The sequence below is a fragment of the Lonchura striata genome, chromosome 13, assembly GCF_050655825.1.
Source record: "Lonchura striata isolate lonStrDom1 chromosome 13, ASM5065582v1, whole genome shotgun sequence".
Lineage (NCBI taxonomy): Eukaryota > Metazoa > Chordata > Aves > Passeriformes > Estrildidae > Lonchura > Lonchura striata.
Window position 1 is genome coordinate 13489014 of NC_140715.1, and position 21009 is coordinate 13510022.

At 41.3% G+C, this 21009-nt stretch overlaps 1 protein-coding gene across 1 annotated transcript in view; it reads right to left on the bottom strand.

The window, feature by feature from the left end:
- The window catches only part of ADAMTS2 (ADAM metallopeptidase with thrombospondin type 1 motif 2), a 169808-nt gene that overhangs the window by 86744 nt on the left and 62055 nt on the right, over window positions 1-21009 (bottom strand). Inside the window, exon 3 of the mRNA XM_031506005.3 lies at window positions 19775-19934. Within this exon, the coding sequence (XP_031361865.2) occupies window positions 19775-19934 (160 nt within the window). The remainder of the gene's footprint in view (window positions 1-19774; window positions 19935-21009) is intronic.

The following is a 21009-nucleotide window of genomic DNA, read 5'->3' on the forward strand; positions in this document are numbered from 1 at the left end:
TCTTTTTTACTCTGTTCATCAAGTACAGCCTGAACAGCACTGCCAAAAGCCAGTCTGGCCCGAGCCTCCAGCGTAACTCAGCCCTGGCAGACACCTGACACAAAAACCTTCAGCCCAAACCAGGAGGGTTTGGCAAATTTTTAGCAAAATTAAATCCGAGTTCAATAATAGGAAGCACGATGTAAACTCGGCGATAGCTGACACTACCCACTCTGCTTACAACTCTGCATCTCTGCAGATAAACCACCAGCTTCCAGCTGCCCACACGGAGATTCATTGAGGCGCTCGCAGGAAAGAGCCGCGCTGCTTTGTTCGGGGGAAAGTGTGAAATTTATCATATGCCTTTTATTTTTTGCTTTCCCTTTTCCCCTTACTTCAGACTGACAAGTGCAAATTAAAATTTCACACCCAGCCTCATACAGGGAGCATGAAATTCTGATTTGGAGGATTTAGGTAGATTTCTCCAGGATTACACGGACGGCAGCTGCCCAAGTCAGTGCCACGGGGCCTGTCCTGGCCAGCCTGCCCTGCCCTTGGGCAAAAACTTCTTGGTGCAAATTTTAAAGAGGAGCCAATGCAGATGCACTAGGAGAACTACTGCATATGAATCTTTTTTATTATTGAAAAAAAAAAAAACATATTCATACTGAGAAGTACCCTCAGAGGGATGGAGGCTGTACTCTATGCAGAGATGTCTGGTTCTCAGTGTCATTGCAACAGAGCCACTTGCAGGGCTCTGTTACAGATAACTGACTTACATATAACCAGAAGATTCTCATATTTAAATACTTAAAACTTAATTCATGATTAGCATTGAACACAGGTTTCTACTGTGTCATTTCTAGAAACAATAAAGGATTTATTATTTTGGAAAAAACTTATTTTAGATAATACCTATCCTTTAAAGCTTATTGATGTTTATGATTTAATAAATCACAATTTAATAAATCAAAGACTGCAGTGAACTGATGAGCAAACCATTTAAAGAAACAGATTGGCTATATCAGCTAGGAATTTTCTGGCACCAGTTCCTGTTTTAGTATACACCATAGCACAGACATTCAGTGAGCTACTTTTCTCTTTGCAGAGAGCCACATTCTCCCCATTTTATAAGATGATCTAGCACATGGAAAAGAAGAAGGTGGGACTAGATTCAACTCTCAGTTGTACTGGTAGATATTTAGTGCAATCTCAATAAACTCAATGTCCTTGAAGAGTTCTGGACTGTCACCAGAGTAATTGAAAGAAGTTAATGACTCCAACTCTTAAAAAGCCTCCATACAACACAGTCCTAGGAGTCCAACATTCACATTATTAAGGATTTTGGCCATCATTACATTTGATTAACTCTGAAACCTTTTTCTAATTCAAGGTCAGGATGTGATACCATTCTAACACCACACAAGCCACACTTCTGGAAAAGCATCCCTTACAGAAAATAACTACACCCAGTGTCAAAACAGCACTGCAGGATTAACAGCGGCCTCCACACTTGAACATTACTTTGTCCCAGTTTTGAATCCATAAAAAACAACTCTGCTCAGTCAGGATGTTTTAATCACTGAGACTTATTTGGGAATACAAATGTATGAATAAGAGTCATTCCTCCATCCAACACCACCAAACCACAGCAGAACATGAACTCTGCTCAAGGACACACTTTTACTCAGCTGAGGACTCTGCTGCCAAGCTGCCTACCCATTGCTATATTTTTCTTGTTTTAAGGGTGTGGAAATCTTTGTTCATTTAAAGGCATCCTTCTGGTTTATTGTCCTAGACCACTTACCTTCTGAGTGATATTTATCAGTACAAGCACCAGTGTGGGTACTGGGATAAAGGTGCCTTATCCCAAGCAGAGTTTGCCTTCCCACAGAACTAGGTTACACAACGACACCAGCGAGGTTGCATCATTTTAACTACAGGAGGTTACATTAGTACGATTTCTGTATTTACATAAAGATGAAGAAAAAAAAATAATGATCTACAGGAACTAAAAAGTACATCTTGATTGAAAGATGGCTGAGACAACCTGATAACAGCTTATATGTCTATAAAACACTGGCACATGGAAGAGAAGGAATTTTTTTAAGAAGAAAGTGGGGGAGGGTTAGCTACAAAGGATAGATTGTGAAAAAATTATTAAACTTAGACCCAAGAAAGCATTTTTAAGCAGTGAGATCATTTAGATTACAATGTAGGCTCCAAGTGCAAATTGTTGAATTTCTTCCTCTGGAATTCTGCTAAATGATTTGAACAATGCACAGGAGGGAGCGGTGGGACGGGGGCTCAGGACACACCAAAGGACCAAGGAGCTCATTTCCGTAGCAGACAGAGGATACTGACACTGTATACGAGTGACTGCGGGGATCTGGAGTATCTGGCTTCTGAAGCTAAATGAACAATAAACAACTCACATTCTAACTGCATTTCTAGGGCTTTGCTTGCGCTGAGAAACCATCCATCAATGGAAGGCAGAGCAGATGTGAGGAGAGCAGGGTGGGCTGTGAGCACTGCAGTGTCCCTCCGCAGGGAATCCTGCATTTCTGTGGGTTACACAGAAATTAACTACATTTCCTGCCTGTTTGACCAGAGGGAGTAGATATAAAAATAAATAATTTGCAGAATAAAAAGCAACAGCCTCTTAAAGATGAGTAAAGTTTGAGAATACGGCAGTTAAGAAACAGATTGGAAATATCAAATCAGAACAGGACTTTGATTTTAATACAGGAAACCATTATCAAACACTCAAAGCAAGGACAAAAATACGGTCAGCAAGGCAAATGGCTTACACCAAACGGTCTGAATAAATGATTCTCCATTCCATATAGACAAAGGCTAATATGTATGAATTTGTCTACACGAGAACCTTGGTGATAAACCATTTGCACACCAAATCCGTAACTTTATTCTTTAATTTTTTTTCCTTCAAATAATTAGTCACTACTTGGAAAATTCAAGCTACATTTCAATCCTGCTTTGATAAGAAAGGCTATAAAATCAAAATAGGCTCTGATTTTGGCCAAAATTTTTCTGTATTTTTCCAGAAGGGAAAAAAACAAACCAGAAAGAGAAAAAAATAAGATATACCTTTGTGGGTGGCCTCCTGCAAAACTGGCAGAAGAAACCCACTGCTTTCCAGTTTCACTTCTATATTCAGACATGTTTGCATAACTTTTGCATTTGGAAAGGATCTTTCATATTTCAGGGAAAGATGGTTCTAGTAAGAAAATATTCTTTACCCAATAACAACTTCCTTTTGTCTTCTTCATTCTAAGTTTAGCAAAGAACGCTTCATCTCATTCAACAACACAATCCAAAACCCACTGAAACTTGATTCTTATCAAGCACAATGCTAACAAAGCCCTTGGGAACAGTACGTGCTTGAGACCAAGGTTTTGACATTATTTTGTTCATCCAGGTTTTCTCCTGCTTCTGCTCTTCATCTTCCCAGAAATTTCACCCAGGTGGAACTAGAGAACACTGGCTGTTGGTCTCACATTTCTAAATGTCCAAATGCCTGACCAAGCTGCTGGTGTTTTGAACCACTCCTTCAAGGAAAAGCACTGGCCACAAGGTGAGAAGCTCTAGAAGCCCAGTAAATCTGGTACAGCTGCAAGATACTGGAACAAGTGAGCCACACACGTACCCAGTAAATTTGGGACATTTTTCAGTGGCATCTCATATGTTAAAAGCGTGCTCTGAAATCTCCTGAGCACATGCAGCAAGCAGGATGTAACTGGTATGTACTGGGATTACAACATGTAGGTGGATCTGTGCTGCAGGACATGCAGCACACTGAGTCCCAGTCTTGCATATTAAATCCTACACAACTTGGATACTGCAGATTCACTCTGGTCATAGCACACACAGATCCCTTTTTGGAAAATCCTGACAGAATGATGATCCACAGAGCCTGACAGATTTGTCCAAGTCCTATTAAAATATCCATCAAAAATCAGGTGACATTGAAATTTTTCACGCAACTCAATCATTTAGCCATAAGCATATAGACTTCTTGCAAGATACAGCTAAATCAGCAAAGAACAACACTTCAGATTGGAAGGCAGATTGGAAGATTTGAGTATCTCGACACTGCCTAATTAAGCTATGCTGCTTTTCACACCAGAACTGCCGGCAGAAGGCAAAACATATTGCAAGCATACAGCTCTCTGTAGAAGCAGACACTAAATGGCACTCCTGCCTTGCTTCCTCACTCCTCTCCGTGCCATCCCACCTTGCCTGCCCACCGTGCTGGCAGGGAAGCGCTGCACAGGGCACACACCAGAGCTGCTCTTCCCCAGGGATCAGGGAGTTGTGCTGCTGTCCTCATCCAGCCTGCCCAGGACCAACAGAGCCCCTCGGCTGGCAGGGACAGGGCCACTCCAAGCACAGGAGCATCACCTTGCAAAGGGCAAGAGCCTGGAGCAAAGGCAGCACCTGCAGCTGTGGAGTGTCTTTAGACCCCTGTGCAAAGGGAGAGCAGATCCCAGCTGGATTTCCACAGCAGCCTCCCCTTCCAGCCTGAGGTCAGCACTTCCAAGGGAAGGAAATTCACCCCAAGCTCTTGGCAGTGTTTCTAAAACATCCTGTTAAGCACTTTGTGGGTGTTTTTAAGAGCAAAATGTGAAATGAAATTAAGTCCAAGGGTTTACACTGTCATTAAGATGATTGTGAGAGGGAGAAACAAGAGGAGAGCAGCTAATGGGAATACAAAGGTCAGGCCAGGAACTTCAAAGTCTGTAGGTGCATTATTGATTCTTCCTTCAGATCCTGAAACCAATAAAATTATCTTTTTGAGATCCTTTCTATAAAGGCAGAAGAGAGTGATTTCTCCTGGGTATCTGAACAACTTTAAGCTTGTTTTTAAAAACTTGAACTATTTACCTTTATTATGAAGGAAGTGAGAAAGGTATTTGCACATGACAATGACTTCTGGAAGAATGTGGAGAGACCAATACCGCAGGATGCTTTTGGTGTTAGCCCAGGAAGTGTATTTCTATCCCTTTTAGCTGTATCAGTATATATGCTTTGCTTGGATTTAATGGATATTTTGGAATGTGGAGAGTAAGGTTTTGTGTTGCAAGCCAAATTTACCCATGAATGAGAAATTCTTCTAAATGCTAACACAATATCAAATTCTTCCAATAATTTCACTATAAACTGGGGGAATAAAAAATGAGTGCAGTAAAAGGCCTCATGCAAATGACATCTTGGCATAAAATGGTCAAAGTACTGAGAAGGCATGGTGGGTTCCTTGGAAAGTGTGAATTTAAAGATACCAAGACATCTGGGAAACATAGGAGTCACCAAGACATCACCTGGAGACCTAAATTAGACCAACTGATGTTAAAAAATAAAGAAAAAAAACTGGTTCACTGGACAAGATAAAAAGAAAGGCAGTGGAAGGACCAGTAACAACAGAGTTGATGAGTCAAAATTTTAGATTTCTTGCTGCTACATCGTAGAGCTGAAATAATTTTGATGAATTAAAGAAACATACAGAAGCACAGCCCAATGTGAATTCAATCAATTATTGAAATCAGTTGAGAAGTTGTCAGAAAATTGCAGTGGAGGGATGAAAAGATACTTCTACATGCACAAAAGCACTGATTTTTGGAAAGTACTATAGGAAAAGAAGGCACTATATATTTCCTGAAAATTGGATTAAAAACAAAGTATGAATGGAATAATGAGATTGAGCACAGTGAAGTGCATATCTAAAGAGAGAGTTGTACAAAGAAAATTCAGAAAATTATTTAATTGGAAAGCACAAGGAGGAATGGAGGTGCAATTGACAGAGTTTAATAAAATTAGACCCCACTTCTGAATGCATCTAACAAAGGCTGGGGGAAGGAGCACCTGACCAGGTGAGAGAAGAATGTGCTCATTAAAACAAAAAAGGAACAACACTGAAATCCCATGACAAATAACCTGGTCACTTATGATCTGGAAGTTTCTTATCTGGTTCATTAATGACAAATTGGCTGAACTGGCTGAAACTAATGATGTGTTGCTTGATATAAGGGAGGGTATTGACAAAGCATAAATGGGGAGGAAAAAACCCATCTCCTGGTGGCTAAGATGTTAAGGGCAGGAAACGACTGCCTGAATTCTGAGCAAATGAGACAAATGTGTATGATATTGTCAGAAGTCTTTGTGTCCTAAATGGTGAAAGCACATCTGCTGCAACTGGAAAGCTGCACAAAGCACACAACCTCTGCTAGCTGCAGAGTGGGAAACAAGGCAAAAATAAATATATTTTCAAAGAGGCTTTGATAATTTTTCATGAACAATGAAAGATGCTGCTGTCTCTCAACAGATATAAAAGGAATGTTAGAGAGCAAACACCTGTGCAGTGTAACTTCATTAGGAATGTTGGATCCATTCCATCACGTCCATATAGACACTCAACCGTTAGCAATACACAAGTCATGTTTTCAATGCTCAGTTCTTAACATAACTTCAAGTTACAAAATCTCAAAATAAATAATGAAAGCAGAAGCTACAAAATTAATCTAAACAGAAGCAAAGACACTTTGCAGTTCAGGCAAATTCAGACATCCAGTTTCCCACAGCCTTGTACTGGGTCTGCCCCCAATAAACTCACTGGGAATTTTTCCATTAAAATCAGTGTGAACAGGATCAAGTGCATGGCTGAACCCTATCCACTTGCCAACCCATAATTTATTATTACAAAGGCAGTTCCCAGAAAATGCATTCTCATAAGGTCTGTGAGACTTAGCTATCACATAGCACTCCTTGCCTATGGGAATTTTGAAGGAGACACTGTAATTTATTGGTGGGAGTACAGTTCCATCTCATGTTGCAAAGACTGCAAGACCTCCTTTAAAAAACTTCAAAAAAATGAAATTGTAAGGAAGAAAAGTGACTTCTTAGCAAAGGGGATTCTTTCTTCCAAAGGTTCTTGGAAATGCCTCCGCCGTCACTTCAGAGACAATCAGGCTTTCCAGCTGTCTGACCTGAGACCACAAGGTCTGTAAATCCTCAGTGCAATCAATCTTATCTGCTGCAAATCCCCAGATACCAGAGACACACCAGTTTCCTTGCAAGGAACACTCTGCCCTTTGCCAGCGCTTCTCTCCAGGGTTTCAGCAGCACAAAAGAACATCTAATTCTCTTCAGGACGTCTGGCAAGAGGCTCCCACGTGGAACAGTGGGCAATCCATCATTATGGACCAGTAAACACCTCCTCAGAGATCTAAGGCTCAACTAATTCTGGCCATGTGCCCTTCACACCCATATCCCACCACCATCACCAATGACCAGTGGAACAGAAGCACAAAGGGCCACCTCCGGCTCCCCAGAGTCTGTTAGCATCTGGAATTAAAGGGTAGTAAGTGTTGCTACAACATTTTTGCGATCATCCCACCTCTATTCCACACCAAGCCACAAATACAAACCAGACCCACAGCCAAAAAATGGCAGCAATTAGCCCATTAGGGCTGGAATGTGATGTTACTTACCACCAGTGCAGTCTTAAACAAAACTTCTACTTGACTTTCAAGCCCGTATTTTATTACAAAGTCTGTGTTTTCTTATCTGCATTGTGTTTTTATGCTGTTGCCTGCACATTTTGCAGTAGACTGATAGATTTTGCCAATCTTCCAAAAATATTCTGCTTCAGTAAAATATGACCTGCAGGTTAATATCTGAAATGCTACAATGGGTTGCCATGGAAATGTCAATACCATCCATTTCTCTGAACACATTTAATTGGGATATCCTAGAAAAATACCTGGAAATTTAGTAATGATATTCAAGTCATCTTACAGAAACTCAAAATCAGATTTTCCCCTTTCTGTATATTTTACTCCATTGAACATGGAGCAGCTTTTTGGGGCTTCCTAGGATATTTAATAACTTTAGCAGGAGCCTTTGGGCTGCCTTTTTGCAACCATTTCATAGTTTAACAAGTCTCCAGAGACTCTGCTTAAAGAAAAACAAAGCAAAAAATACTTCAGCTTGTAAGTAGAATATGAAGTCAACATGTACGATTTTCAGCCTGCTCTTTAGTCAACAATTTCTTAAGAGGGACTGGGAAAAGGCTACAATGAACTGGCAAAAAGAACAGCCAGCAAGTCTGTGAACAAGGACTCAAGCAGAGATTTAATCTATGGCTTTGGACAATATATTATTTTAAGCTCAGGCCCCTGCAAGGTCTGATTTCCCAACCTCAAGAAATATATTTTTTTATGTATTGAAGAAAAAAATCTGCTTTAAAAGCCACATTAAAAAAACAGATACAAGCCCCAAATATCTAGGGTTTGGCATCCCCAGTTTCATTGTGAATAAAATGTGAGAGCTCTGTAAAATGAGATTCAAACTTCTGCCCTGCTCCACAGGGAAAAAGGCATGCACGACTGCAATGTGTTCATTACTATATATAACAGGGTCTCTCTAAAAATGGAAAACCCTAGAAAGAAAGAAACCCAGTATGATGAATGGACTCTGAACACTATGATTTAGCAAAGCTCAATTAGACAAACATGATTGCTGCCCACTCAGCAACAACAAAACACAGCTCACAAGAGGTAACTGCCACTGCTTGCTAATTTCACACATTTTAATAGTCAGGCAATGGCAGCTTCTCATATCACTATTTAGATACTATTGCTACCACTCACACCAGATGCTTTCCCACAAAGTGACCTGGGTTTGCTGGTCTGTTGAAGAACAGCATTTCCAAAATGTCATTACTCCCCACATCCAAAGTCCCATTCAAAAATCTGAATCATTTAAAACCACACCACCCATTTATTCCTAAAATATTTCACAAAAGAAAAAAATATGAGACAGAAAAAAGAAAAAAATTGTTCATATTTCTTTAAAAGGTAAAATAAAGCCCTGCAGCAGCAAGGTAAACCTTCCCTGCTAAGCATGCAAGGTGGTTTTTGAAGGAGGTGAAGGGATGAGCATTTTGGAGGCAGCTGCTTCAGGCACAAAATATTTTTTTGGTGTCTCTCACCATTCACAATCTGCAAACAGTTTCTTCAACAACTGCAATATGCCTTCACAAGTACCACAGGAAAAAAAGATCCCTTTGACAAGCAAGCAGACATGGTCACAAAGTGCACAGATCCCTGATGAGATTACAAGTTTAAAAATTTCCCACAGGTGGCAGTTCACAGAAACCACCATTAGGCTTGTCTTTTCAGGTTACTTTTAGACTGAGCATGTCTTATGTGCAACTCACTCTTTGGGTAAAAGAATCCTTCCTCAAATGTTCTGTAAATAATCACTCCGATGTTTACAAAGCTACGATTGTTGAAGCAATGCTAAAATATTAGTGTTACCAGGAAAAAAAAACAACCCGTGTCTCTTAAAATTGACAGTCTGTAATGACCAAACCCTGCAAAATGGAGCAGCGCCCAGGGAAATTAATTTTGATCCAAGGACAACTGTCTGGAGGCCAGCAGTGCTGAAGAAGGAGATGCTGAGCACCGTGAGGCTCCTGCAGCAGGACAGCAGCGAGGGACCGCGGGGCTGAGCCGCCAAGGATCTGCTCCCAGCTCCTCCCTCGCACCTGCTCCTGCAGGGTTCCTGCCCACCCTTCCTCACACATCCATCAGGCAATGCTGCAAAAGGCTGCTGAGAAACCTCCCCTGAAGAGCTGCCTACCTGTGGAACTGTCAGCTCTGAAGTGGAAACAAAACCCATCCCTAACCCCCTCACCATCCAGATTGTGATTAATAATTTTTCCCCTTGAAAGCAGCACACGTTGACGGCAGCCGAGCCGTGCCAGATGGTCCGAGCACACACGGAGAGCTGGAACAAGGAAGAGACTGCTCAAAAAACTCAGAGATAAAAGGAAGAGCAAAGATGTATCTCAGGCTTTTAATCAGAGAACCTGCTGACAAATGAAATACACAACATTTAACCCATTAACAAGCATTGCAGTTCCATGAGCTGAGCAATAATATCACACAGAACATTAAAACCTGTTGGTCTGCAAGACGTCACCTTTTGCACAGGAATGGGACGAGTGGACACCAGAACCACGTGCCACTCTCTGAGGGTTTCTTTCCAGAAATGCAGTCAGTAGAGCACAGGGTCTCCATGGGCATTGAGGAAAGCAATGCAGTGATTCAATTGCTTGCCTTGCCTCTGTTGGAACACCCAACAGCTTCCAGCTGGTGGCTGCATCCCTTACAGCGATGAGGCTCAGACAGCAACAGCTGGCAAGGGTCTGTGAGAGAGGGGACTGCCATTAGCAGGGTGTTACACTGCTTTAAACCAATTACCAGACCATGCCTTTGCTCTTATTGCAATAGTAAAATTTCAGTAATGGAGTATCAGGATGCAGGTGTGTGCAGGCAGTGTGGCAGGGATCAAGAAAACACCTCTATATTAACAAATAGCCATTGTTTGGCTTGAAAATTCATCATGGTCCAAGCCAGTCCTGCTGATAGACCATTTGTAATCTAATATGCAAATGTTAAGTAAAACAACTCCCGAGATTTATATTCAAATGAGCAAAAACATTTAAATTCAAACTATTACCAGCAAGCATGTATGTGGACTTTATGATCTACAGTTTGGGACCAAATATTTAGAAAAATAATTATACATCATTTGTAACATGATCATTTAGAAAAAGCAGAGTTTGCATTCTTAGTTTGCAGTAACAGTTTCTGTTACTGCTTTATCCCACTTACTCACTGTTTCAAAACAGTGTTTCTGCTCCACGGAAAAGCAAAGATTTTCAAGAAGAAATTCATTCACTACTGTTACCAAACTGCAGATCCAATGCAACTATAATGAAAAACTTTGCTGTTTTCCTCCTGGGTAAGACATTCTTGCCTTTTAGAATTTCAGGACAGCACAGGGGAAAAGAGCTGAAAGGAAAGTTAACACTGCTTTTGCTTGGAAAGTTAACACTGCTTTTGCTTGTTCTTCAAATGAATGGTTTTTTTACCTAAAAAGTGCAAGCAGCCCCAAGCACTGCTTGGGGAACTCAAAACACAAAAAGCACCAAAAAAAAAAAAAAAAAAAAAAAAAAAAAAAAAAAAAAAAAAAGGAAGAGTCAAAAAAATTGTTATGTAAAGTTATTACTCAACACAGGCTTTAGCAGCAAACCAAGGCTGGGCAGACCAGGCACCTCATCCACACCAACCACCGGGTTACCACAGGTGCACTGCCCACCCCCTGCAGGGTGCAACACATGCTTGGCTAAAACATAAACATCCAAGAAGCAGGAGCTTCCCTGCTCATCCCTGCACTGGCACACACCAGGGGCAGAACCTGGTCCAGAAAGCTGCATCCTCCTCTCACTGTGTCTACAAAGGCAGAAGAAGGGCTCTGTGTCCTGCCCGCCCAGCAGCAGCGCCTGCCCTGCTCAGCTCCCCCAGCACTGCTGGGCCTCACTGCCCACACAGCAGTGCTGCCTGCAAGGGGGAGGCAGGACAAGCAGCAATTCTGGCTTTAGGGCAGGGAGAAGAACAGCTTTTAAAGGGAACAGTGCATAATGCAGTGTTTAAATATATTATACAGTGCAGAACTCACCACATACAGAGTCAGCTAAACAAACAGCCCTTCAGCTCAGGCTTTTGCTTTGGAGGTGCCCAGTGATGTCAGACTGCAGCACCAGCTCTGGGTTTAAAGGTTCTCCTTTAAACCAGCATTGAACGTGAGGTGGCAGCCATGAAAATCAGTGCAGAGTAAGACCAAGCCATTTGTTTCTCATTCTCCAGCTGGGTTCACAGCACCATAAATGCAGAGACCCTTCCAGTGCCCCTTTTGCAAGCACCAAGATAACAGCACCACACAGCACTGCTGCTCTGGCCAGCCCACACCTCACAGCGCTGAGAACAGTCAGAACCAGCCAGAATATTTTTTAATCCTTGGGCCACTTCACAAGGCCTCACATGTTGCCACACTAGGAATGTAGATGTTTGGAGGATATGCAATCTCTCTTGCAGCTCTGGGCTTGCCCATCACTTTCACTTGATGATGTCTTTCAGCCTCATTAAACCACTGCATCATCATCATCATGGACAGCAGACAAAATTTACACCACTTTTTGTCAGAAAACATTTTAAACTAAAAACACTTATCGGCATTTTTTGCTAGAGCTTATTTTAGTTGTGCCTACCAGATGCTATTTCGTGTATTGTTATTAAACACAGAGTTTGAATCCCATGGTACAAAACAGCAAACACTACATGCTACCCATATTTTTGAATTCTCACTTTCAGAATCCATCTCCTAAACAGAGATACGGGTTGCAGAACACTTTCAGTTTGTCAGGACAGAATATTAAGGTCTTTCTGTGAACAAGTTTCTCCCTCTTCGAGCCTGGCAGGACCCGCTGGATCCTCGCCATCCTCTGTTTTTCTCAGCAGGTTGGACAACATGAACACAGCTTGTAAATAAACAAACCACAACAGGATGACACTTCACAGAAAAACACACCAGTAAATGTGAAATTGCAAAAACCTTGTGGGTGTGCACATACATTTTCATAAGGCAAACCTCCCCACACGCCTGTGGGCGGCTGCACACCCTCACTCATGAGAGCTCTGCCTGGGCTTCTGGAGGCAAGGTCTGACTTCCCACCCGCTGCTCCAGTGAACTCTGCCCTTGCACAGAGATTTTAGCAGCAAGACACAGGGTCAGCTTGCAGTGAAAACAAGGTTTATGTCACCCTCATCCAAAAGACAAATATTTTCTTCTCTCTTTCCTCCCAGGAGGCTGAGAGGCGAAATCCATTAAGGATTGTGAGATCAGTGGATACTAGAAGGAAGAACAAAAATGAACTTTAATGAAATCTGCTGAAAATGTTTTGTCTTTATAAGTAAGTGTTGACTAAATGTAAACACAAACAAGTGATGAATCAGCCTCAGTTTCACACACCCTGAAGCTGAATTAATTGATAGAAAGATGTGAAAAGTAAAATGTGTGCTTTCTCAATAGTTTCATTAGAGCTGATCACAAAGATTTTGCAGGAGTATTCATATGAGAACTAGAAACTTGTTTTATAGACCAATACCACATTTATTAACATTTTTTACATTTAGCAACATTTGGTAATATTTAATTCCAGCTATACAAATCAATAATTTTGGAGGGCCTTATAGAGCTTGAATTTAGCAGAGAAGCTAAAACAAACTCATCAGTTAAGAATTAAATTAATTTTATTTTTACATTAGCTGTCAATACAGGCAAATCAGTGATATTTAAGCAAGTACAAATAAATTAAGTCCTTCACCCTTAATCAATGCATATCTGAATGGAAGTTAACTTGCTCCAGTAACTTGCCTCATAACCACAGCAGAAACCCATTCAGAATAAAAAATCCATTTAGCCTAAGGTATGTACCTGAATCCCACTGAAATCAATTTGATTTAAGTACCTGCTCAAAGCTGAGCCTGCACTGAAGTGTTTCCTCAAAGTCTACACGGATCCCAAACTGCCTAATGAGAAAGGCAGGACAAACACAGAAACTGAGCTTCTTCACATACTATTAATATGTTCTTGCATTCCAGGAAGATAATAATAGTTTAGCAGCAGTTTATTACAGCTTGGTGGGGTGTGTGGGAGAGGGAGATGACAGCTCAGTGCCAAGAACCTGCAGTGGAGCTGGCCCGGGTGGCAGCTCGGCTCCAGCTTCAGGCCGCCCCACCAACTTTTACCTCTCTACAAGAGGATTTGTGTTCCTGGTGAAACAAAGTGGTGCTGCAGCAACTACAGATTTGATATCATTAAGAAATAATAATGAGGAACTATTTAATGAATGTTCAATAATTCTGGAAGTGATTTAGAGCACCTGGAAAAAGATGTTTAATTAAAAGAAAAATCCTTTGAAGATGGAATATACTTCCCAAAGCACTCCAAAATTCAAAAAAGCACACTGCAAAGGTAGCCCACACAGCTTTGCTGTGGTCCTGATATGCATATGCCTCACCACGCATCAGTAGTTAAATGAGCACATCTCCATCAAAAAAAACCAAGCTAAATTACTGATATTAAGAAAAAATAAATTAAATTCATTTAGTAATAATTTTATTTCCAGGCAAAATGAAACTGACTCCCCCAGGAGCACTGGGAAGGTTGACTTTTTACCTGAGACCCTTCTGTGGCCCAGCTAATGCCACCCACTGAGAAAGTCCACACCAGAAAATTCCATCAGCTCTGGAGAAAAATGGTCTATTCCTGGCATTTCCCATCAAGTACATTTAAAAGCATTGCTCATTAGCCTTCACCTGGTTATCCCACATGATTTACTGCACTATTGTAAAAGTAGAAACCTTTATTTTCCCCCAAAATTACTGCATGGATCTCATTTGCCTGTGCTAGCAAAGAACTGCCTGATCAGCTGCAATGCAGGTGGCTGTGAAGGGTGGCAAACCATGGCCTAAGAGCACTGACCACTTTCTCTTCAGACTTTTTTTCCCATGGGTGCTTAAACTTGCTTCTGAATCAAAAGCTGATTTGCCACAGAATTCTCAACCTTCCTCTTTCCAGAAATCCCCATGAATCTGCAATGTGGAATTCAGAGAAAACTCAAGACAGGGAGAAAGACAGATGTATTTATCATGCACAGACGATGTAGGAAGGAGACAAAAAATATTGTCATCAGAGTCTTACTGACTGCAAAATAAAGGAGCAGTAATTAATCAGCAAGAGTGCAGGCTGAGAGGAAATATTGATTGGATTTGGAGAAACTTCAGTTTCCTGAAGAAACTGTTCCCCTGCAAAGGTAACCAGGAAAGTTTGTGTAAATTAGAATGGCAGCTGGCCAGCCAGCAGCCAATCTGAGCCGTTTCAGGCAATCCAGAAAAATACACACCAGATGCACGTTGGTTTCTAAAGAGTAATTTAAATACATTAGTAAATCAATGGCATTGACAGTTTGATGGACGATGATGGAAGAGTCTTCCTCTGAAATATCATCTCCAAAACCTGCAAAGCTCTGGCAACTGAGTTGTTACAACTTTATCATATTTTTAACTTCCATCTTTTCAAAAAACTTCTAGAGTGGAGTTGTTTCAGCTTAAATTTACATGGATTTCTCTCCTGCTGCATTGGCCCCTAACTTTTTAGGGTTGCTAAATGCCAAAGAGTGTTGTCCTTTTGAATTGTGGAGGGCCAGGAGATGCCAGTGAGAGGAGTGAAGACCAGCTCTGCTCTGATGAAACTTGGGTCTGTCAGAAAGAAGCTGGCTACCACTATGGAGTAGGAGCAGCAAAATATTTTATCTGACTGGCACATACTTACTGCCAGAGGGATGTTAGAACCCCTCAACATAAAAATAAAAGGAAACAGTTGAAAAATTTACCAAAAAAAAGTAATAAAACAAGATGGGGTTTGCCCCAGGGAATAAATCACAGGGTTACATTAAATGATCACATCATTCAGCACCAAGGCACAAATCATCTGCAGGTCTGACCTCCAGCAATCCCAAATGTTGCCATGGGAAGGGGTCACAAATCTCCAGCAGAGCACCCTGTCAGCCCAGAGCAATTCCTGATGGGACTTGTGTCAGACTGTGCTTGGCCATTCCAAGGGATTTAATTGGCACTTGCAGAAATGAAAATTTTCTGGTTTAAGCACATTTGGGGAGTTACCTTACTGTCTTCATCAGTAATAAACTGTTCTTGGCTAAGGTCATCTTTCATCTGCACAGTAAATAAAACTGTCACTAAAGCTGAGTTTCTGTTTATCATCAATCAAATTATACAATAAAACTCAGAGCACAGTACTTAAAAAACATTTTTTAGAGAAAAGGCAAATCTTAAGGAAGTTTTAGTATAATCATTTCCTCTCAGCTGATCAACATAACAGACACAGTAATTTAGGTGGTGAAATGTGATATTAAAGCTTACAAGCCTGATAATCAGATTGCCTTTAGAGGCAAAAATCAAGCTGGCTTTCCAGGCCTCATTATAAACATTAATTAATTAATTACCACCTCTTCAGTTAACATCCAAAGAACATCCAAAGCAAAAACCCAGCAGTTTCAAGAAAAAACAACCCACTCTAGCTTATCTATTTAATTCCAGTTTTATTATGTAGGTAGCTTTACTGCTATCAAGGAGCATTTCTCATGTTTGTAAGAAGGAATTCAACTGGAAATATTAAAATATGTTCAACATGACATTTATTTTTATCTAGAGGAAGATAAATTATTATATGTACGCAAGCACTAAAAGCAGTTGCCAGAGAAAATAGGATTTATTCTCACCACACCTGCAATATTTCAGCCACTACATGAAAATATTTCTCTTTCTGAAACAATTAGCCTAATTTGTAGTAAGCTCACACAGACTGTCACAGTACTACTCCACTGAAGATTATTACTTGCCTAAAATATGATGCTTACATTTTTCCAGTACATTAACAAATGGCATTGTTTGAGAGGGAAGACCAGGCAGAAATATTCCACCCCATACTCTGCAGTTCTCCCAAACCCCAGATAATCCTACACCAGTCAAAACAAATTATTCAGGTTGCCAAAACAAGTAGTTACATTTCCCAATCTTCCGATAAGGTTTTACGTAAATGCAGAAGCAAATCTGGCACAGTCTGGAACCAGGGCAGGGCAGACCTCTCCCAGCACATTCCACTTTTCAAAGCCCAGCACGTCAGCAGAGCCTTCATAACACAAGATGCACACCTTGATCTCTGCAGGGCTTAGGAGGTTGTGGGGTTTGCTTGTTTACAGTTTTTAGACAGACAGAATCTCGGTTTTTCTTATTATAATATAAAAGATAGATAACAGTGCATGGAAAACGCTAGAAAAAGCCTGCTGTCAGGTCTATCTCACCACACCTGTTGACATAATTTAGAATTTATTTCCATGGTGTGGAAAATGCAAGTTTTTTTAGGGTTTGTTTTTTTTTTAATCCACACTCCCAAGCAGTCAATGGATCTTCCATTAGTCCTGGCTGCCTTTTGGGGTGTTCAGCTGCCCCCCAGCCTCCAGGGTTTGTCCCCAGCCTTTGTCCCACAGCCTTGCAGCCCCGTGTTGGAGCTCTCTGCCAGGGCAGCTGTGGGGATGCTGCCACAGTGGGGGCATTGAATTCTTCAACAACCACCCTCCAAAATAACTGCACTCAGCAGTAAACCCCAAACCCTTGTGCCCTGTGAGGTCCAGCCCGGCCACTGCCCTGCAGACCCAAGATTTAAAATGGTCACTGACCCTCTCAACTCCAAGTTCATGGAGTTTTCAATCCCTTCACCTTCTGTTCCGCTGAGAAGAGAACAGCTTGTCCTATTTCTTGTGAAAAGAGTGCCAAAGATAGGAATATTTATAAGGAATTTGTATCTATCTATCCAAACCAAAACATTCAAAAATCATGACTCACAATCCCCTCCCAAATCATGGGATTAAATTAACATATCATGGGATTTTAAAAGGTGCTGTTTTAAAAATTATGGAATACATAAATTTTGTTTGTCACGCATTACCTTAAAATATTTACACAGCCAGAAACTACAAATTTTTATCAACAGTTAAAAGAACCAGAAGCTTACCTAGGGAAAAAAAATCATCACATATTCATAAGATTCCTGGAGGCTGGACCTTTAAAAATAGTCCAAGTGTTGCAATTCAACACATGTAAATTTATGGGATTTGGCAACAATGCACTTGTCTCCAGGGATGTTGGAAAGAGGGGGAGTGCTCTTGGTTAACCTTTTTTTTTTTTTTTTTTTTTTTTAATAGGTACAGCATGCCTACTAAGTATTTCCTATCTCAGCCCATCAATCAGTTTAGAACACTAAAGAAACACATAGCAGAGTGTGCTTATAAGTGCCCAATCACTAAATATTTTGGTGTTTGTTAACCAAAACTCAATGCATTCTGCAAAAAGACCAAGTGGAAAATAAAATTACAGTTTCTGAAAGCACATCCTATCCATGCCTTTTGCCTAGAGCAATTGGAGGTGGGAAGCCAGGTTTAATAAAAAAAAAAAGAAAGTAGGAATATAGGGAACAAAGCATTTTTGAGTGGTTGTTCACTTTTTTTATTAAAGCCAAAGATAATTTCATGGAAAAATCCCTTTTCCCATACAATTTTTTATTTTCAATGATTTTTGGTAACAGTGGGGTTTTTTTTCCAAAATAAAGACTAATCTTCAGTCAAGTTTCCAGATCAAAAGGTGATGGGGTAAAAGGGAAGATTACTACCTTAGCATTCTTTCCTTAGTTTAAAAATTTGAAATATCACAACGATTCCTACCTGTCTCCAACACCTGCTGTACCAGACAAGGTCACTGCCACTTCTCTGCCCAGCCTCCCTTTTGCTTTGCAATCCCACAGTGCTGGCTGGTGGTTGTGATTAATCTGTGCCTTTTTACCACAATTTACAAACTCCAGCCCTGACACAGGGGAGGTGACAGACACGAAGTCTGGTGGCATCAGCCACAGCGTGTGGCTTTGCTGCCAGGGACAGGCTGCATCTCAGCCTCTGCTGTCAGAGCCTCCTCCAGCAGGTACCAGGTGCCAGGAACTGGAGTTGATCTACAGTTTGTGCTTTTCTGTGTACCAGACTCCTACTCCTGAGGAATATTTATCATCCAAAACCAAAAATACTGCCATAAGGTGTGAACAACATCAAGTCTCTTTTGTTTAAGAGGAAACAGTGAGCGGCTGTTATTTTCCAATATGCAATAATTGTATAAACATTCACTAATAGAGCAGCTTCCACCATACCTACCATCCAGCCCTTCTGGGACTGTGGCACTCAGACTCCTGTAATACCCAGATCTGCTCCACACTGAGTACAAAGGCAACAAGAAGAACTCACCCAAGCACTGTATCAGTCACAAAATTCACAGGTCATTTCCAAAGTGGAGAAAAAAAAGTTGGTTGATTGCTATTGGTTGCTTTCTTTTTAATTCTTGTTCCAAACTGAACAGTGAGAAATTTATATTGTTCATGTGGCCCTAATTTCAGTGCCTCATCCCTGTGGTTCTCTGTTCCTTCCTTCCTATACTTGAAACACCATTATACTGAAATAAGGTAATACTAGGGTATGAGTGACAAACAACTCTGCAGTTTGGTACACTCATTTGGAACAAAAATGTAGCTATTATGTTGTTTCCACTCAAATGACCCAGTTAATTTCAGTGTTAACATCAGCTGTCAAAACATCCTCTTAGCAGATTTGCATCCCTTATTTATTCAGAAAAAAAAAAGGTGCAATAACCAAGCAGTTATCAGAGAAACAGAAAACACTACACAGAATGGGTGTTTATATTTAATTCTTGTTATTCCATCACTGTCTATCACATACTTAGTACATCATATTCCACACTTGGCAACACATAAATAAATCCGGAAAGTTTGTGTTCATACTGGAGATATCCTTATTTTCCTTTTGGGACTAATGCATCCCAGTGAAGACACTGTCAATAAAGCCCATGTACCAGCCTCAGTGTCCTGCTTGCAGCCTCCCAGCACAGACTTTGCAAAGACAGCACTGCCACCAGTCCCAGCAGCCACAGCCACCTCTGCACTGCTGTCACCTCCATCCCCTTCCTCTGCTCTGACCCAGGGCTTGGGGGAACACACAACTTTGTGTTGGCCATCTCTGGAGCCAAGGAAACTCCTCAAGGCAGTGCCACCATCCCAGCGATGGTTTTGGCTGCTGCAATGTTTGCTTAGCCCATAGAAAATGTTCAACACGTTCCCTACTTTTCCCTCCTTGGAGGGAGAGTACATTTCCACTTTGAAGGATAAAAGAGCCAGAGGTAGCAGATCACATTGGCTCCGTGCCTTCAGCTGCACCTCATCCCAGAGGCCACCTTACCTTTGTGCACAGTATCCACGCTGTCACTAGGATGCTGCTTCCTGGCAGCTGCTCTGCGATAGACCACGTGTGCTCTTCCTCCTCCCTCTTCCTCCTCCTGGGCCCCCCTCTCCAGGGGTTCGATGAAGAACTCGTCCTTGTCCGTGCGGATCATGCCAGCCTGCAGCCAGGGCAGAGATGGAACACTTTGCATTACTGCACATACAGCAGGAGCTGCGAGCAAACAGTTACAATATGCTTAAGCACACTTTAGTGCTCCCTAGAGAGCAATTAGGATGCAGAGAGGAAACCAGGTGAATTCTTTATTAGAGCAAAACAAGGCATCATTTTCCCAACTTGACAAGAAAGGACAAAAGGTACAACTCTGAACCAACATGACTCCTCCTTGAGCCACACGAGCCAAGTATAGGTCTAAGAATCTGTCTAGGAAATCACCCTCTCCATTAAAAAACATCTACAATGGAAGTTACTATGACCTTAGCTATCCATCAGGCCCAGACCACTCTAGTGTTTACTATTTCTGCTAAATATAGGATCAGATCAGTGCCATAAGCTGGTTCTGATGTGCATTTCAGAAGCAAGATAGCAAAATACTGCATCTTGCATTCAGGCAGCTAAGCTTTGTGATTATTTCCCCCATGACACAAAGCCAACAAAATAATCTTTCAAGAATTAGCCACAACTAGTCTGAGTGTCAGTAGTGCATTGCTAAAAAAAACACCCCAACTTATTCATACTGGACCGGATACCCAGGTATGAAAATAGAAATTAACCCTTCTACAAAGCAAGTCAAAGGAACATCATCCAAGCAATTCTCATTGTGTTCAGGGGAAACCCTCATAAAGACTGAAAACTTTAAAAAAGAAAAGGACTTTTTGTCATCTTTATGCAGGTGAAACAACTTGGGCTCCTGGATCACCTGGGCTTGTCTCCTCTTGCAGTCCTGCCCACCTGCAGGAGGTCACAGCAGCCAAGGGCTGCTTGCAGAGATGGTTGGCTTGAATCAATTTTTTCTGCATATTTGCACATCTGTGTTTGAGAAGTTTAGCTAGTGAACTCTCAGCTTGCAGGCAAAGTCTTACTATTAACACAAATGCAATTGTTCCAGATCCAGCTTTCAGAAGTTCCTTCATCACATTCTTTCCCACTCTGCCCAGAGACAATCCTGGAGACACTGCAGTTTCAAACTTGCACTGTGACACTCTCTGTCTTGCTATCCGAGCTTCTGGGGGCCT